This window comes from Pelobates fuscus, chromosome 8, assembly GCF_036172605.1.
Source record: "Pelobates fuscus isolate aPelFus1 chromosome 8, aPelFus1.pri, whole genome shotgun sequence".
In the NCBI taxonomy this organism is placed as follows: Eukaryota; Metazoa; Chordata; class Amphibia; order Anura; family Pelobatidae; genus Pelobates; species Pelobates fuscus.
This window is the reverse complement of record NC_086324.1, coordinates 112,463,542-112,482,882: the sequence shown is the minus strand read 5'-3', so window position 1 is coordinate 112,482,882 and position 19,341 is coordinate 112,463,542. Positions and strand designations below refer to the sequence as shown.

Below are 19,341 nucleotides of genomic sequence, written 5' to 3'. Positions count from 1 at the left end.
TAGCGAACGTAATATACACCCTAGAACGCTAGTCTAGACAAGACACCGGTGTCCGGCTAGGGCTATTTACACCAGAACCCCGCCTGACTCCAAACCAAAATTAAACGGGCTTACTAAAGGGCGTTTAATTGAGCGGTGCGCCTTCGCTCCTTCCCTCCACTGGAGGGGGCAGATTCCATACACAAATAACCCCTTATGGGCCTACCGCACAATCGGTATCCAATACCCCTAGTGGGTCCACCATCTAAAACAGTAGTCGTCTTACCTCCTTGTTCCTGAACCTGGGTTCACACTCATGGACGGGGGCACCCCAGCACTTACTACGTAGAGGCCGATGATCTCCTGGACAACAGACCAGTGGCGCCGAGACGAAAGGAGGTCCACGCAGAAGTTCAGGGGTGCAGCCGTTTGGAGCGTGGGCAAAGATAGACCGTCTCACGCCTCTGCTTCTCAGCTACCGTTGAACGATGAGCTTCCCGGCCAATGCACCAAATGATACCCGAGAAACTGACAGAAGCCAAGCACAGAGAAGTGGACACAGGTTTCTTCAGGAAGGAAGAGATTCTTTATTCGATTCACCGACCGGGGCTCAGAGGGACTAATGTCACCAAAATACAACAAAATACAAAAAAAAAAAATGTGCAAGTTCAATCCTGTACCTCTATGTCTAAATGTCCTATAATTCGCTGGAGGACTGCCTTTGGGGTACCTCCCAAGCGACTGTATAAAGCTTCTACACTACGAAAATAAAGAATTATAAAAAAAAAAAATAATTAGTTTCACTTTTGTTTTTATCTAAAAAACTTGTAGTTAAAATGTGTCTAAAATTCTTAGCTCCCCAGTCGCATGTTCCTGTAGCTCCGTGCCACCAAGGCCTACCACCTTAGCGTTACGGTATCCCCGAAGTAATAAGCAAAGAAATACATCATGTCACAGCCAAAAAGCAGGAGGCAGACAGAAAAGGTGGACAAAACCAACTTCTTCAGTGCCCGCAACACCCAGACTAAAGCCGCGGCCTTGCACGAGGACCAACAAGATGGCGCCGAAGCCGCGCACGGAGAGATGCCAGATACCTCTCACCCTGAAGCACCGGTCACACAAAGCATGCTACAGCCTATGTTTGATGCCATGCACGATAAACTGCAACACACCATGCAGACAACCATGAAAGAGCTCACGACCGATATCAGAGCACTGGAAACACGCACCTCAGAACTGGAGGACAAAATGACGGAACAGACGGAGACTGAGAGTGACCTGAGGGCCACTGTAGATGAACTGCGTGGCACTTTAGAAGCATTTGAGACTAAATTAGCCGATATGGAGGACCGCTCCCGGCAAAACAACCTCCGGATCCGGGGAATAGCTGAATCCGTCAGGCCGGCTGACCTATATGCACACCTCCAAGGCCTACTCAAAATGCTGGTACCCGACCTCCCCCAAGACATGCTGCTGCTTGACCGCTACCACATGGTCCCAAAGCCGAGATTCCTGACAAATGAAAAACCGAGAGATGTCTTGGTGAGGATGCATTACTTTCATGTGAAAGAGCTGGTCATGAGGGCCAGCAGACAGCGCCCCACTCTCCCGGCGCCGCACAGAGAAACCGCAATCTCTGCAGACATATCGGCAGCCACTCTGAAGAAGAGGAAGACCTTCTCGGATATCACAGACCAGCTCAGGATCTACAAGCGACCGTACCGATGGGGCTTCCCGGTCAAGCTCCTGGTACAGCATGAGGGCAAACTCAGAATCCTTGCAACACCGGAGGCCCTTAAGGAATGGGGCATGCCCTTACCAAGCACCAAGCCGCACCAGGCAGACCGGAGCAAACCCTCCTCGAAATGGCAACGGGTACCAAATAGAGAGACACATGGAGGCAAGTACAGCACATAGACTTTGAGACAGATTGCACAACGAGGGGGGCCCAGCTGTCAATAACAAAAGGAGGGAGAGATGAGATTAAGTCCTCTCCACAAGGGGGCCACTTGGAGGAGTAAGAGATTAGAGGGTTACAAGTGTTCAGGGGCAGGGTACTTAACCCCCAGAAACGAGACAGTGCTGAGACTACCCAGTAGCCATAGGGGCACAAAGTTCGACCCCACAACAGGTAGGCCGCATTAAATGCCCTGCACAGGCATGGAAGCAAAACGCTTCCTCCCCCATGACACCTTACCCAGGTGCCGAGCCAATTACCAGGCTTCTTATTTTTGTTTTTGGTTTTGTTTTGGTATAGTTGATATACTATTGTTTGTAAAGTTTGTTTTCACTTGTTGTTTCCTGCACAGCCATATCCTGAGATCTAACTTTATCCACTCCCCCAATCCTCTCAGTCACAGCTCACCCCAATGGGAAGGGCCACCCGGTTCGAAGACGCTGGGTGGGGTGGTTCTCCCACACATAGACAAAATGACATACAGACTAAGCTACATCCAATACCACAAACCCCCATGAGAATATACACCCACAACACTAAGGGGCTTAACACACCCTCAAAACGTAGCCTACTCCGCAGAGATCTCAACGGAGCCAGGCCAGAGGTGGTGTGTCTCCAAGAAACACACTTTAAAACCTTCAGCCATTCACCTCTGTTTGTGGCGGAATACCCCCACCAATACCATGCCACGTACTCCACCAAATCTAAAGGGTCCTCTATCCTCATTAGTAAGGATGTAGCCTTCACTCTCAAACACCTCGAGGCCGACAAGGAGGGGAGGTTTGTTATATTAGTAGGTGTAATGGTAAATTAAGTAATTTCTTTATATTTATGAAGTTCTGAATTTCATAAATATGAAATAATACTACAAATAAAATAATAAAAGGTATACTGGTCAATCACATAAATATTAGTGAATATCTTGAATGAACAGACAAGAGGCAAAGTTTTGATGAAAGTATAAACAAAACTTTACTGGGAATACAATTATCAAGCACACAAAAAAATACTTTAAAAAAACACACACTGCTATAAACAATACATTCAGGTAAGAAATCTACTTAGCTCTATTCATGGAGATTCAGCAGCTTACACAGGATAATTGAATCAGCATAACACACAGAACAAAGAGGTGAGTTCCTTGCCACATGTTAAATGGATTTACATGGGCACCTCTAAAGACACCTGGCTTCTTCCGACCCAGTCATGAAACTGCTCTCAGGTTTCTGGTAACCCCTTGAATAACCTCCCATCTAGTATCCGCCCACAGAGGTAACATAACCAATACCTAATGGTCATCTCTAGGAGGCGGATACTACATGTGGTCATTTGTGAAAGGAAGTGACTTAAGAATTCTCAATACCTTCCTAAAGCACATGTCTCATTGACTATGCGGCAGCCATCTTTATTCACTCGATGTCACAGTGCTCACTACACCCCCTATAGGTATCATAAGTTATTGCACATGAATGGGAACACAATAATAGAACATTTATCATTGCCCATAACCAATACAGTAGGCATTTTTAACGATGTCACCTACACGATCGCTAACATCTATGCCCCCAACTCAGGGCAAAGGAATTTCCTACACAAGATTATTGCAAAACTCACCCCAATACAGGAAGGGATTATTGTGATATGTGGGGACTTTAACCTAGTTATGGACCCCTTGATGGACTCCACGATCCCACCCAACACACCCAGAATGCGGGTTCTCAAAAGACAGAGCAGGGCACTACTCAAACTCATACATCAACACCACTTTTATGACGTATGGAGGGCAGCGCACATAGGGGAGAGAGGGATACACGTTCTTCTCCACAGCACACAATACCTACTCTAGACTTGATGGGATGTTGTTGAGAGGACAACATCTTGCCCAAGTGAAGAGCTGCGAAATAGAACAAATTACTTGGTCGGACCACGCCCCAGTGGTGATGACCCTGACAGACCTCTACGAATCGTCCCACAGGAGCCCTTGGAGGCTCAACGAATCCCTGCTCACAGACCCCGAATTCTGTGGCAAAATAGAAACAGAACTCAAACACTACTTCCTGACAAACGACACAGACAACACATCCCATAACACGATCTGGCAAGCCCATAAGGCAGTGGTCAGAGGGTTGCTGATCCAAAGAGCAGCATATCTAAAACGTAAGTCGGTGACCCAACTAAGGAACTGGCAGAAGGAACTGCTAGACCTCACGGCCCAGAACCAGACAGCCCCCACACAAGAGCTCAAGTACCGCATCATGCAAATAACGCACGACATACATAAGCAGGCTTTGGAAAAGACAGGGCAGCACCTGCATAGACTCAGGGCACTTCAATACACACAGGGCAATAAAGCGGGGAAACTGGTAACCCAACGCCTCAAAACACTACAAAATAAACAAAAGATAGCTTTCCTCCACAATGAGGCAGGACACAAAGTCACCGCCCCAAGAGACATCAGCAATGTCTTCGCCAGGTACTACACCTCTCTGTACAACTTGGCGGGAGATGTCCGAACACACCAACCCGAGGCACTAGCTATACAAAGATACCTTCAGGAGATTCACCTACACGCATTCACGCCTAGTCAGCAGCACACGCTGCCTCAAGGCAAGGCCCCCGGCCCAGACGGTTTTGCTAACTGTTACTACAGGGCTTTCAAATCTATACTAACGCCACATATCACGAAAACATTCAATGAAGCCACAAAACACCAGCGGTTGCCCTCAGAAACGCTGTTAGCACACATCATCACACTCCCCAAGCCCGGAAAGCCCCCCAACTGCCCCCAGAATTTTCGGCCCATCTACTTGTTGAACACGGACGCCAAGCTCTACGCAAAAATATATGCCCAACGACTAGGACGCCTGTTACCACAGGTAATTCACACAGACCAGGTGGGTTTCATAAAGGGTCGCCAAGGAGGGGACAATACCAGGAAAGTACTGGACGTTATATATAGCGCCCAGCGCCTGGACCAGGGAGCTGTAGCGATGGCACTAGACGCCGAGAAGGCCTTTGACCGGCTGGGATGGGAATTCCTAGAAGCGGTCCTGGCCAAGTTCGGGGCTCCGGAGGTTTTCATCTCGGCGGTCCGTGCCCTATACCACAACCCCACAGCCCAGGTCCTCAACGCGGGGTTCGTTTGAGACACCTTCCGCATCTCCAATAGATCACGCCAGGGATGCCCACTATCCCCGCTACTGTATGTCATGGCCTTGGAGCCCCTGGCGGCAGCCATAAGACAGCACCCCTCTATTCATGGTGTGCGGGTGGGCGACAAAGAATACAAGGCAAACCTGTTTGCCGATGATATCATGTTGACATTAACCCAACCACACATATCAATACCCAACTTAATATCCACCATTAACGAATACGGGAAACACTCGTATTATAAGCTTAACATGGCCAAGACCCAAGCCATGGGGATGGGGATTCACAAAAATAACCTGTCCAGACTTGCTGCGGCCTTCCCCTTCGACTGAAGATCCGACCATATTACATTCCTGGGAATAAAGATCCCGGCACACTTAGCCAAACTATTTAAAATTAACTATGCCCCCCTTCAAAAAACATTTATGTCTGTGCTGGAGGGTTGGGAGGGCAAATATCTCTCTTGGGTAGGCAGAATAGCAGCCCTAAAAAATATGCTGCTCCCAAACTTCCAATACCTACTGAGGACCCTACCGATACCCTTGCCACTATCCTTCCTCAAGTCCATGCAAAGCCTAATGACGAGATTCATATGGGCAAAAAAAAGGCCAAGAGTAGCCCTGACACTCATTCAACAGCCCGTTAGATCTGGAGGCCTGGGGGTTCCTAACCTACACGCATACTACAAAGCGGCACAATTAATGGCGGTTAAAATTGCCACGGCAGATGGGGACACAGCACAGTGGACCCATCTAGAAGCCTACTGGGCAGGGAAAACAAAGCTAAGTAATATGTTCTGGCTCCCCAAACACCTTCGCCCACCCCGCATGGACCCCCTCCCAACCACGGCCCTTACTCTGAAAATGTGGGAGGAGGTTAGAGTGGCGGGGGGGACACCAGAGGCTATCCCTAGGAACGCCCCACTTTCCGTTCTGGCAGCTGGAATAACTACTTTCGACCCAGCACCATGGAGGGAGGGAGGTTGCACCACAATTGACCACCTATACCAGTCAGGGGAGTTGCTGCCCTTCACGACCCTCCAGGAGCTATACCACCTACCGACCAAAGCAATGTTCCAATATCTACAACTGAAATCCTTTCTCACGAATGAACATACACAGGCAGCGGCAACCCCACAAGACAGAGACATAGAATACATCTGTCTAACCCCCAAACCCCCCCAAAAAAATACTCTCACGCATCTATAACGCCCTCCACACGCACAAACTACCAGAAAACGTGACACACCAAGAGGCATGGCATAGGGAACTGGGGCACAATATCCCACTGGACCAATGGACAAGGGCATACAATATACATAGGGGCAACACACTATGCACCACTCACTTGGAAACAATTAGAAAACTCCAGTACAGGTGGTATTTGGTACCGGAGAAACTAGCACGGTATTCCCCAGCACGCCTGATGTGTGTTGGAGATGTGGCACGGCAGGGGGGTCCATGACCCATATTTGGTGGTCGTGTGGCGCCCTGCAGCCATTCTGGGAGGGGGTCCAGGACACAATACAAAGACTGCTTGGGAGGGCATGGCCGCTACAGGTGGAACAGTGTATCCTTTTTATGATACCTACTGCCCTAGACAAAACGGAGGAGCGCTTACTGTTCCATCTGCTCATGGCGGCAGTGACGCTCATAGCTAGCGCATGGAAATCCCAGGTGACACCCTCGATTGAGAATCTGATTACACAAGTTTCCCTGAACTGGAAATACGAACTCATGGCCAACAAACATCTCAATCTACGAAAACACACTAGACAAGCCGGGGACAGGTTGGAGAAATTTAGGGCATCAGTGGCGAATGAGGATGGGGATGGAGATGGGGATAGGGAGGGGGGAGGGGGAGGGAGGAGCTACAACCCCACTCCAGCAACAACGGGGATTGAACAACAACAATCACAGACAGCACTAGAGACACCATAACAGAAACAACACGGGTGGAGGTAATGGAACACTGAGATTGGGAAACTATATAATGGTGACCTGTATAACTGTATAACCGTTTAATTGAACAAATGCTTCGCGAATACCTAGATGTAAAGCATCAGCGTTACCCCACTATGTAATAAACGTACCTGCAGCTTTATCCCTCTCTTTTATGTACCCTGGCGTGCAGGCGCCAATCAATGATATGGCAAAAGGAAATAAAAAATACTTTCAAATTGAAAAAAAAATTAAATTCTTAGCTCCCCTAAAAACAAATTTGGGCTGCTCTTTTATAAACGGTAAAATTTCTAAGTCTTCTTTTAAAACATGCCAGTGTTTTTTAAAAATCTTACAAACTGCCTTATTATTAGTACTAAAATTCAAGATAAGGGGAATTGGTTCATTCTTATTTTCTTCTTGATTTTTATTCTTATATTGTAAAAGTTGATTTCTATCCTTCTTGCCTATTTCATCTACAGTATTTTTAATTGAGATTGGGTCATATCCCTTGTCTATAAATTGTTGTGACAATTCTGTTGATTGGCTCTGATAATCTTCTAAATTGGTACAGTTTCTCCTTAATCTGAGAAATTGTCCTTTAGGCACGTTTATGAGCAAGGGTTTAAAATGACAACTGTGTAACTCAATAAAACTATTAACATCAACTATTGATGGAAGTCCGTCATCCGAAAGAGACAGAAAAAATGGCCGCTGACCCGGAAGTACTCGGAGGAGAAATGGCGCGACCGGAAACCGGAAGAAGTGAAATCAAGTTGGAAAAGGCGCCCTTTTTTTATATTTAAACGTTGTAAATTGTTATGTTATTTAGCACTTTGAAAAAGACTTCGGTCGAAACGCGTTGTGCAATATCTTTTTTCTGGAGATCCAGATTTTAAGCTGTATTGAGTGAATAAAAGTTTGTGTTCTTGCATCTACATTCCTGCCTGGTGTCTTATGAAAAATACGTCCAGGAAGAAAGTTAAAGTGTGCAGTGAACCTTCCACCATTATTTCAGCAACCGGGTCTCCTGTTAAGACGCCTTTAGTCTGAGCCACTTATAAAGGCTCAGAAATACGTGAGTGGGATATTTTCTTCTTCATTTATTTTTACCTTTGTATACAGGCTATACTATGTCTTGTATCTTATCATTTTAGGTCATCCAGATATATGGTAATATCACATGTTTTTATTATTCATACCTGGTGTATATACCACTGTTTTTGCTCTCACCTATTTTGTTTATTATATTTGGTCTATTTTATAGTGTGGATTGGAGTGAGACACACTTGATGATTTTGAGCATAATTACTTCTTCTCCCCCTTATTTCTATTTTCTATTTTACCTTAAAAATAAAGAACTGTAGACTAACGCACATTAATTTACTGGGTAAATTCTCTTTAATGTAGATTATTCATGTTGTAATCCATATATATTTAATTTATAAGATTAATCTCTATTAATTACCTGTAGTTAACAACAGACAGTATTTACAGCCAAAAGGGATAGGTTAAGGGTGTGTAAATGGTGGAGCAATATCAAAAAACAAAACAAAAAACAAAGGGAAGGTCGAGAGGGATGCTGCTAGTCCTGTATAGGAAAATACATCTAACCTATACTAATAAACTCTAGAACATACACTCTATGGACTGCGTTACCGCATTACTATGGGTACCCTACTGTTAGAATTCTCAGCATCAATTGCACATAAAAGCATCATGTACACAAAATAGATAATAAATAGTAATGCACTTACACTTTCCAGAGCATGTAACCTGCTCTAGTGTAAACAGCTTAGGTGGTATGATCCCCACCAAGGATATACAGGATACCAGGAAATGAAGATTGTAAGTTTTACGCGTTTCGCCTAATAGGCTTCTTCAGAAGTGTGTCAAAAGTGTGTCTGAAGAAGCCTATTAGGCGAAACGCGTAAAACTTACAATCTTCATTTCCTGGTATCCTGTATATCCTTGGTGGGGATCATACCACCTAAGCTGTTTACACTAGAGCAGGTTACATGCTCTGGAAAGTGTAAGTGCATTACTATTTATTATCTATTTTACCATTTGGACTTACTTCACCATATTGCTGCTATCTTTTCTTTTATACCAACTACACACATGGCACCTTGAAAACATCTGCGGCAACTACTACTAATCCAAAGACGGTGATTGTACCGTCCAAGCGCTTCACAGTAGAGCTCTGTTATAGCTCTTTTTCATGTGAGTGGACTGTATATAGTTACTTGTAGTCGGGGACAAAAGCCGTATACATGATAAGTTAGATATATGAGCAAGTCGGTTGTGGTGTGCCGAAACCGACGTATCGGGTAGGCCTGTAATAAAAGAGGGCCCACCTGTAATAGTAATATGTATAAGGGGAGAGGTGGGAGGGATGAACCAGGCAGCATCAGCCCTGTGGTGTAGGGGGCCTGAGTTTAAATAGCCGGGTAACCCCTCCCACAACTTCAGGCTACGCCTTCCAATTTGTAGTCGGGGACAAAAGCCGTATACATGATAAGTTAGATATATGAGCAAGTCGGTTGTGGTGTGCCGAAACCGACGTATCGGGTAGGCCTGTAATAAAAGAGGGCAAAAAGTTGAATAAGATACCTTATTACACATCGTTACGTTGCAAGATTCATAACGGCTTTACCTACTCAACTCTAGCTCTGGTTGTGGTATGTATCTAGTATTATACTGTGGATTTCCAGCGTCCTAATGTTTATGGTGTGAGCAGGGACATTTTTCTGGAAGCAGCTGATGCTGCCCTGATTCTGGAGGAATGTCCCGAAAAGGCATTGGGGTTGAGTCCCCGCCTAGTTAAGAGGGTTCTGAGGTACATTATGAATTTAGCTGTAGTGAGTGGTTTGCCCTGCAGTTAAATAGGGGCATATTGAGATTTGGTCCTGTGAGTTATAACCTGTAAAGGTCTGACATTTTGACCGGCACCTTATTGCCCGTAGGATTGTCCCTACGTATTACATATGGCAAGAGGATGTGAACTGTTTGGTACTAGGATGGGCACTTAAGACATGGTGTAGCCAGCCAGGTAAGTTTTGTAGTGTTAAGAGAGATTTTATAAATTGTGTGGGCAAAAAGGAGAGGAGTGTCGCAATGGTGACTAGTGAACGAATATCGGTTTTATGGTAATCGGTGGTAAACTTGTTGTAAAGGTGAAATCTCTATTGTATGCTTGTGATGTATAATCAGAGAGGGCAGCTCAATCCAGAAATCTGCCAAATGCCATGAGGCGAGTTAGTGCAGTATTAAGCCATGGAATGTGGGTATAGCCAGCTGCTTTATTGTCAGAAAATCCCTTGACTGCCCCTATCCGATCATACCTCCCCAGGCCTTGTAGGCGGCCACTATGGGGCAGATTCCAAAGAAATGTTGACGAGGAATAGAAATTATTATTTTTTAATTTTTTCTCTCAACTGGCCAGGCAACTCAGAACCAAAAGTCACCAAATTGGCTGTGAAATCAGTGTGTGCGGATGCATTGGTCCATGTAACTGGGAAATGATGAGAAATGGCGCGAATAACCTGGCCCCCAATCCAATGTGGTATGAACCTGAGCCATATGTGTAGGTCTGCTTACAACTAGTGCCAGAATGCAACTGTCGGTGGGAAGAAGACTTAGCAGTCGGGAAATAAATGTGCAGAGTAATTCTCATGGCAAACCTCAATGTGCCCAGTAGGACTGTAGATCCATTCTCCCCCCACCCTCCCCGCTTGTTCTTCAGAAGGAAAGGTTCCCAGGACTCCGATGCGCTGTACCTTCTCTGTAGGTGGACATGTTCTGTAGCTTATTAGTGTCAAGATGAATGCCTAAGAAGGTCAGTTTGTGAAAGTGGAACCCATAGTGAGGAAAAGTGCCATCGTCTTGTGAATACTAACCAGAGCGGAGTGAGGGCATTCTATCGTGAGGAAGTTATCTAAGATAACCGGTGACTGCAGGACATTCGCTAATATTGAGTGTTAGTCAACATAGTGTGTAAGCAAATAAGATAAACAGCTTGGGGTTACTCTTTGCTCTAAAAGTTACACGTGTGGGAAATTCATGACAATCCCTCCATAAAATGCCATGAACATGCCCTTGGGATGGCTGAATAGGTAGAAGCTTGGAGGCATAGGAAATGTCTGTCTTGCCCACCCAAGCTCTGGTCAACCCCTTTGGCATAGTGCTGGGAGAATTCCTTAGAGGAAATCAATGAGTTGAGGCTAGGGGTGGGTAATTAATATGGTTGAATACCTTCTTAAGCAACGTGATTGTGTTGCGGGGTCTATTAATGCAGACAGAAGGTTCTGATACTCGTGAATACTAGACAGGAGTGTGACCAGACCTGTGTGGAACTGGTGTGTGGAAACCTTGATGTAGAAGTCGACTGAGTGACAGAAAGGCTGTGCTTAGAGGTAAAACTCCAGGTTGTCGATGCAAACCTTCTCTATGGTGAGGAGAAGTAGAGCCACTTACATCACAAAAGTCTGAAGGCTAGGATGAATTCTGGGATAGTGAGTTTCTGATTGAGTCTGGGATTCTGGTGTATAGAACGACGTACAGATCATCGTAGTAGTAAGACTTGTACTCTAAGACATCGTGGGAGGCAATCAGTAAGGAGACTAAATTAACCTTTCCAGATGTCTTTGCGTATGTTCAGGGACACAAAGTATGAGGGAGTAATAATGTAAACCGATGTGCTAAGGGAGGGATTTGAAAGGATAACATAACCATGAGAGGGATTTGGGAGTCCTGTGGCTGGGATGTGCATCAGTGCCTGTGGAGATTCCAGTCTCTGTAGTCCATCGTTGATGTTATGTATGGAGGCAAGTAGAGTGGATATCAACGGTTTGACTTCATGTGATTTGGACTAGTGGGCAGGGGCCACTGAAAGGTGTGGCAAGAACGTTGGCCTCTTGGGGACTGTAAAAAGAGTCAATATAAGAGGCCATGCTGGGTGAGGCCCTAACTCGTAACCTGGAGAGGTTGATGTGAGGCGTTAGCTATGTGTTGGGCCGAGGGGCGTGTACCTCCATATGCGGATGAAGATGGGTGTTGGCCTCACGGAATTGATAATGATGAGGCTAGTTACTGGCATAGCTGGGTACCAGGCCGATAGCTGACATAGCTGATCCGAGAATGGGACGGGTAATGGGTAGTAGCGAGGTGGGTAAACATACCTTGCTTGGGGTAGAATGTGGGTTCCTTGCCAGAGGAATGAGATATTGGAGAACCTAAAGGGAAATGATGGTGGGAGTCAAGTTGGAACTGGAATTGGGCTTGACTTACTGTGAACGAAATACGCCTGTATAATCGGGGTGGTTGTTCTTGAGGCTGGTCTATGAATAGGTAACCTGAGGACATAGTTGTTAGAATCCTGACCCTACGATGGTGGGTACAAGATTCATAGGACATAAATCAAATATCCCTATAAGTGAGTAGGGTGAGGATCCTAGGCCATTACCAGAGACCATGGGGAGTGTTTAACCAATACTGCGACAATAATGGGGGATAGGCAGAGTCATGAGTGACCGCTAATTGGTCCTGTGACTTCTTTAGCTAAAATACATATAGGGGGATATGGAATACCAAGCTATGATGGCAGTTTTGAGCTATCCCGGTAGGACTTAGAATATTTAATTATGGTCGTGCCAGCATGGGAAGGAGGGTGTATGTGTGGGGAATTAAGGATCCCCGGGCGTGGGCCTGTGTACGGCCTGGCAAAGGAATTGCGTGCCAGCGTTGGCTGATGTAACATAGAACAGTTAGAGTGGAGTTGCTGTAGGTTTAGTGATACAAGGGTCGGTTAGGATGATGAACTTGCTTGAGTAGAATATAGCAGCAATGAGTAAATAACCTTTAGTGCATAATACGTGATTATTTTGACGTAGAGTCAGGGGGGACATATGATGGTATGGTAAAGCCTGGTACACTAGGGTTTGTCCCAGGGAACATGACGATACATATGAACATAGGAGTGTGGCGTGTTACAAAAAAGGTTTAGCGAATAGGTGATCGTCCTCCAAATAAGTAATATACCTATCGTGGGAGCAAGTATACAGATTGGCCATAACACATGGTAACAAATGTGAACGTGATGACTGCCTCAGAACAGTACCAGGTCCATAAGTGATAGAATAAGACATATGCGATATATGATGGTAATGCTATATATGTAGTGAATATTAAATGCTTACCAGAGCTGAATTAGTAATGGGAAACTGACAATATCCATGCACAATCGTAAATAATAACAAGAAACATAGCAAATATAACAGAACTACAGGGGGCATGTAAGGATAACTAGTAGCAGGCTAAAGAACCTGGACATTTCATGTATCAGGGAACAGTGTAAAACTAACGAATTGGTACTATGATTGTGGTGGCCGTTGATGGAAGCATGGAATGGAAGATGGAAGCATGTAATTGAGATAGACTGGAGACTAGTTCGGTAGAAATTTGACGAAAAGAAACTAGCGAATAGGAATGGAACAAAGAGCAGGCAGGAGTAGGTGAACTGACTTAAGTCCTGAACGGGAAAAAGTCCAGAATATATTGTATGTAAAAACGTAAACGTGTGAACAATTGTGTGTTCATGGATTTGGCCCGTACAGGCAGACTCACGGTTCGTGGATTTGACTGGTACAGGAAACAAACGAGAGGTCAGCTATGTGGCTGGAAAGTACCCAGACTTGGTGGACACGGAGGTTTGGTCCAGGAAAAGGCCCGATAAGCCGGTAAGGGGTCTCATAGCGCCAGCGGGAACGAACAGCCAGTTCTGGAGAGGAGGTGAGTAGTCTCTGACTGCGTGTGGCTGGAACAGCGTGATGGGAGTTGTTGGAGCAGGGAAAACTTGGTCCGATCAGCGTGGGAGTCAATGACCGCATGTGGCTGGAACAGCGTGATGGGAGTTGTTGGAGCTGGGAGAACTTGGTCCGATCGGCGTGGGAGTCTGACCGCATGTGTGTGGAACAGCATGATGGGAGTTGTTGGAGCTGGGAGAACTTGGTCCGATCGGCGTGGGAGTCTGACCGCATGTGGCTAGAACAGCGTGATGGGAGTTGTTGGAGCAGGGAGAACTTGTCCAATCGGCTTGGGAGACTTTGACCGTATGTGGCTGGAACAGCGTGATGGGAGTTGTTGGACCAGGGAGAACTTGGTCCAATCATCGTGGGAGTCTCTTACTGCATGTGGCTGGAACAGCATGATGGGAGTTGTTGGAGCAGAGAGAACTTGGTCTGATCGTCCTGGGAGTCTCTGACCGCATGCGGCTGGAACAGCGTGATGGGAGTTGTTGGAGCAGGGAGAACTTGGACCAATCAGCGTGGGAGTCTCTGACCGCATGTGGCTGGAACAGCAGGATGGGAGTTGTTGGAGCAGGGAAAAACTTGGTCCGATCGGCATGGGAGCCACAGTAGGCCCAGACCAGCTTGTTTGGAGTTTTAGGCAGTCTGTGTTGATGACCTTTGAACCGGAAGTAGTCATGAACCAGGCAGCATCAGCCCTGTGGTGTAGGGGGCCTGAGTTTAAATAGCCGGGTAACCCCTCCCACAACTTCAGGCTACGCCTTCCAATTTATCTATTTTTCAGACTAAATTTGCTGTATTGCGCTATTATCTTTTTATTTTAATTTCTCTTTGAGGTCACAATTAATTGGAATATCCAAGAACATATGTATGTATTTTTTGTATATTTTACATTTAAAACAATAAGCGCGGTATACGCCTTCTCTCTTTCTGCTATTCACTCACAAGGTTGGGGAATCCTTGTTTTGTATACTGCTGCCTGGTCACTATAGTGAGCGCCTATTACCTTTCCTTTTTTAGCCTCTAATTATGCTTACAATTAAAAATAACATTTACAATGATATAAAATCTTAAGTATCAATTAAAAATACAAAAATTCAAAATAAGACTTGTACTCTCCTGCCCAAATATGTCCAGTGTCCTCTGTGTGAATTGGTTGAAAAAAATCTGTATGGCAGCCGGACAATTTTTGTAGCAATAGTAGTGAAAATGTCTTTGAATTTCTTTGAAGACATTTTTAGAGTGCTGTCTCCGCCGCCTGTCTCTCATCTGAGCCCCAGGGAAACCCCCAGCTCACCGTCTATATACCCGTGGGTTAATCCGTCACCCGGAACAGGGAATCCATGGACATGGAGCATGGGCCTATTCAGGCCTGAAGCTTAGATGACAGAGTTGCTGACCTGTGGACCTGTAGTTTGACCTGCAGAGGAAAACACAGCAAATTCTTGCAAACATGGTGGCTGAGGGAGGGGAATCAGATGATTAGGAATCAGATGTCCAGTGTCATCTGTGTGAATTCGTTGAAAAAATCTGTATGGCAGCCGGACAATTTTTGTAGCAATGGTAATGAAAATGTCTTTGAATTTCTTCAAAGACATTTTTGGAGTGCTGTCTCTGCCGCCTGTCCCTCTTCTGGGCCCCGGGGAAGCCCCCAGCTCACCGTCCATATACCCGGGGTTTAATCCATCACCCGGAACAGGTAATCCATGGACATGGAGCATGGGCCTATTCAGGCCTGGAGCAGAGATGAAAGAGTTGTTGACCTGTGGACCTGTAGTTTGACCTGTAGAGGAAAACACAGCAAATTCTTGCAAACATGGTGGCTGGGGGGCTGGAATCAGATGATTAGGAATCAGATGAACAGGGACTCATGCAAGATTGATGCCAACAACTCTCCCGTACTCTATGCCTATCCTGCTAAGTGGGATGACAGCCTAAGACTACGGCAGCCAGGGGAAAAGGAAAATCTGAACTGCTATAATAAATTGGCCCACGGGAGCTCAGGACCCTGTCTTAAAATATGCCTGCTGGAATACTGCAAAGGCACCTTCCCAGCGCTATCCACTACTTTGTGAAGTACATATGCTAGTTACATAGCTGAAAAGACTTGCGTCCATCAAGTTCAGCCTTCCTCGCTTTTTTTATTTTGATCCAAAAGAAGGCAAAAAACCCAGTTTGAAGCACTTCCAATTTTGCAACAAGCTATGAAAAAAATGCCTTCTTGACCTCAGATAGATTTATCCTTGGATCAAGCAGTTATTACCCTACATTGAAAGATTATATCCTTGAATATTCTGTTTTTGCAGGTATGCATCTAGTAGCTTTTTGAACATCTGTATGGACTCTGATAAAACCACCTCTTCAGACAGAGAATTCCACATCCTGATTGTTCTTACAGTAAAAAAACATTTCCTTTGCCTTAGACGAAATCTTCTTTCTGCTAGTTTAAATGCATGACCTCTTATCCTATGTAAAGTCCGGTTTGTGAATAAATTTCCACACAATGGTTTGTATTGGCCCCGAATATATTTGTATAATGTTATCATATCCCCTCCCAGGCGACGTTTTTCTAAACTAAATAGGTTTAAATTTGTTAACCATTATTTAGGCATTAGATACACAATAGGCATAAGATTGGCAGGCCATGCAGTGCAGCCAAGAGTAGTCAGACCTGACTTCAAGTAGTCAGACCTTGCAAACACTGACAAAGCACAACACACTGCACAAGCCTACCTCAATTTATTCATAAGGAACACATTTTTCAAATGTGAGACAGAGTACCAGGACATTTAAATAAGGGTACAGTAGACCAAAATCTGAGACAGTTGGCTAGTATGGGATATCATGCACAAAATGCAAATCCGGAATGATAGTAGTTTTGGTATGTTTATGTTTATATATGCTCAATAATCAATTAATTACAGTGGTTTTGATTGTTGCTCTCACATTATATATTTTGCATTATTGATTAAGTCAAGATGGTATGCAATGTTTGCCTTAATCTCAGTCCAGTTTTGTTTTGTTTTGTTATTTATAGGAGCTGTGGAAAATTATTCCTTCACCAATGAAATGATGTGAAATAAGGCTATGAATAGGCAAATAAATACTGACAATGGAAAAATTGCAACCAGACTGAGTCCAGGACAACATAAAATGTAACCACAAGCCCAGTGTGCATTTTATCCGCTAGCTCTTTACCTTACTGGTTTTTTTTTTCTTTGTTCAAAAAAGCACTACAATGTGCAGCTGTATTTCAGATTCCTCTATTTATTCATGTATGGTATGAAATATTTTGTCATGAAAATTAAGAAATTAAGGAAATATGTTGAAAAAAACAATATTGTTTTAATGCTGTGGATTTCTGTTAATGCGTTGTTTCTTTTGTAAATAAAAACTATGAAATAAAATTACTTTTTATGATCTCAAATACAGATGTTTGTCATCTCAACATGCACCTAACAGTTTGAATGTTTTCTTTAATGAAGGACAAGGATAAGATAAAGTGAATTTAAAATTTAAGATCAAAATAGCCAAATGAAAATAAAATATTTATTATTTTTAAAAGTATTAAAAACCAGCAATAGTTTGGCTACTATTGCCTAAAATTTGACATTAACATTGAATACTCACTTTAGTAAAAAATTAAAAAATTAAAAACTTAAAGGACCACTATGGGCACCCAGACCACTTCAGCTCAATTAAGTGGTCTGGGTGTAAGAAATGGGGTGCCTTTAAAAAATATATTTTCTATTTTAATATATTGACATATTCTTTGTGAAGGTCATTTGTGTAATAAACTATCTGGTTTCACAATGGAATTCCATTTATATTTAAAAGGAGGTTGTCATCAATGGATACAAAGGGTACAAATCTTTACTATAAAGGTTTCAAGGGTCATGTTATCAGGATATCAGAAGATCAGAGTAATTAACATCTAGGTGTAACCAAGTTTGTCTTTTCCCAAGCCATTCTGTCCAATCTACCCAGAAACCAACCCTAACTGGTCAGTTTTTACAGTGTGTTGTAGTGTAACTGGAGGGAAGAGATCAAAGAAAAGGACTTGTGTAAAGATGGAACTCTCTGTGAAATGAGGGTGGGATAAACTACTTTTGGGAGGGAAAAGGAATTCTGGGACTTGTAGTTAATGACAGCAAGCATCAGTCTTTAAAAGGACAACAGCCAAGGAGGTCCCTTTTTTTTCTCTCTTCATCTCTTTTAGGGATGACAGTGCAGGAAGCAATGGTGCCATGGTGAACTGAGAGAGACTGTACCAGACTACCAAAGATGAAGGCGCAAGGGGAAGATCTTCATTTAAATATTTAAGTATTGCCCTTTTACTATACAGTTGCAAGAAAAAGTATGTGAACCCTTTGGAATGATATGGATTTCTGCACAAATTGGTCATAAAATGTGATCTGATCATCATCTAAGTCACAACAATAGACAATCTCAGTCTGCTTAAACTAATAACACACAAATATTGAACACACCATGTAAACATTCACAGTGCAGGTGGAAAAATGATGTGAACCCCTAGACTAATGACCTCTCCAAGAGCTAATTGGAGTGAGATGTCAGCCAACTGGAGTCCAATCAGTGAGATGAGATTGGAGGTGTTGGTTACAGCTGCCCTGCCCTATAAAAAACACACACCAGTTCTGGGTTTGCTTTTTACAAGAAGCATTGCCTGATGTGAATGATGCCTCGCACAAAAGAGCTCTCAGAAGACCTACGATTAAGAATTGTTGACTTGCATAAAGCTGGAAAGATTTATAAAAGTATCTCCAAAAGCCTTGCTGTTCATCAGTCCACGGTAAGACAAATTGTCTATAAATAGAGAAAGTTCAGCACTGCTGCTACTCTCCCTAGAAGTGGCTGTCCTGTAAAGATGACTGCAAGAGCACAGCACAGACTGCTCAATGAGGTGAAGAAGAATCCTAGAGGGTCTGATAAAGACTTACAAAAGTCACTGGCAAATGCTAACATCCCTGTTAGCGAATCTACAATACGTAAAACACTAAACAAGAATGGATTTCATGGGAGGATACCACAGAGGAAGCCACTGCTGTCCAAACAAAACATTGCTGCATGTTTACAGTTTGCACAAGAGCACCTGGATGTTCCACAGCAGTACTGGCAAAATATTCTGTGGACAGATGAAACCAAAGTTGAGTTGTTTGGAAGAAACACACAACACTATGTGTGGCGAAAAAGAGGCACAGCACACCAACATCAAAACCTCATCCCAGCTCGAAGTATGGTGGTGGGGGCATCATGGTTTGATTGCTATCATCGAAGGAAAAATGAATTCCCAAGTTTATCAAGACATTTTGCAGGAGAACATAAGGCTGAAGCTCAATAGAAGATGGGTGTTGCAACAGGACAATGACCCAAAGCATAGAAGTAAATCAACAACAGAATGGTTTAAACAGAAGAAAATACGCCTTCTGAAGTGGCCCAGTTAGAGTCCTGACCTCAACCCGATTGAGATGCTGTGGCATGACCT

The 19,341-nt window shown here is 44.2% G+C and overlaps 1 protein-coding gene across 1 annotated transcript in view; it reads left to right on the top strand.

The window, feature by feature from the left end:
- The window catches only part of METTL22 (methyltransferase 22, Kin17 lysine), a 388,543-nt gene extending 371,528 nt beyond the window's left edge, over positions 1 to 17,015 (top strand). Inside the window, exon 10 of the mRNA XM_063429464.1 lies at positions 16,873 to 17,015. Coding sequence (XP_063285534.1) covers positions 16,873 to 16,908 — 36 coding nt within the window. The 3' untranslated portion in view covers positions 16,909 to 17,015. The remainder of the gene's footprint in view (positions 1 to 16,872) is intronic.
- The last annotated feature ends 2,326 nt before the right edge of the window (positions 17,016 to 19,341 follow it).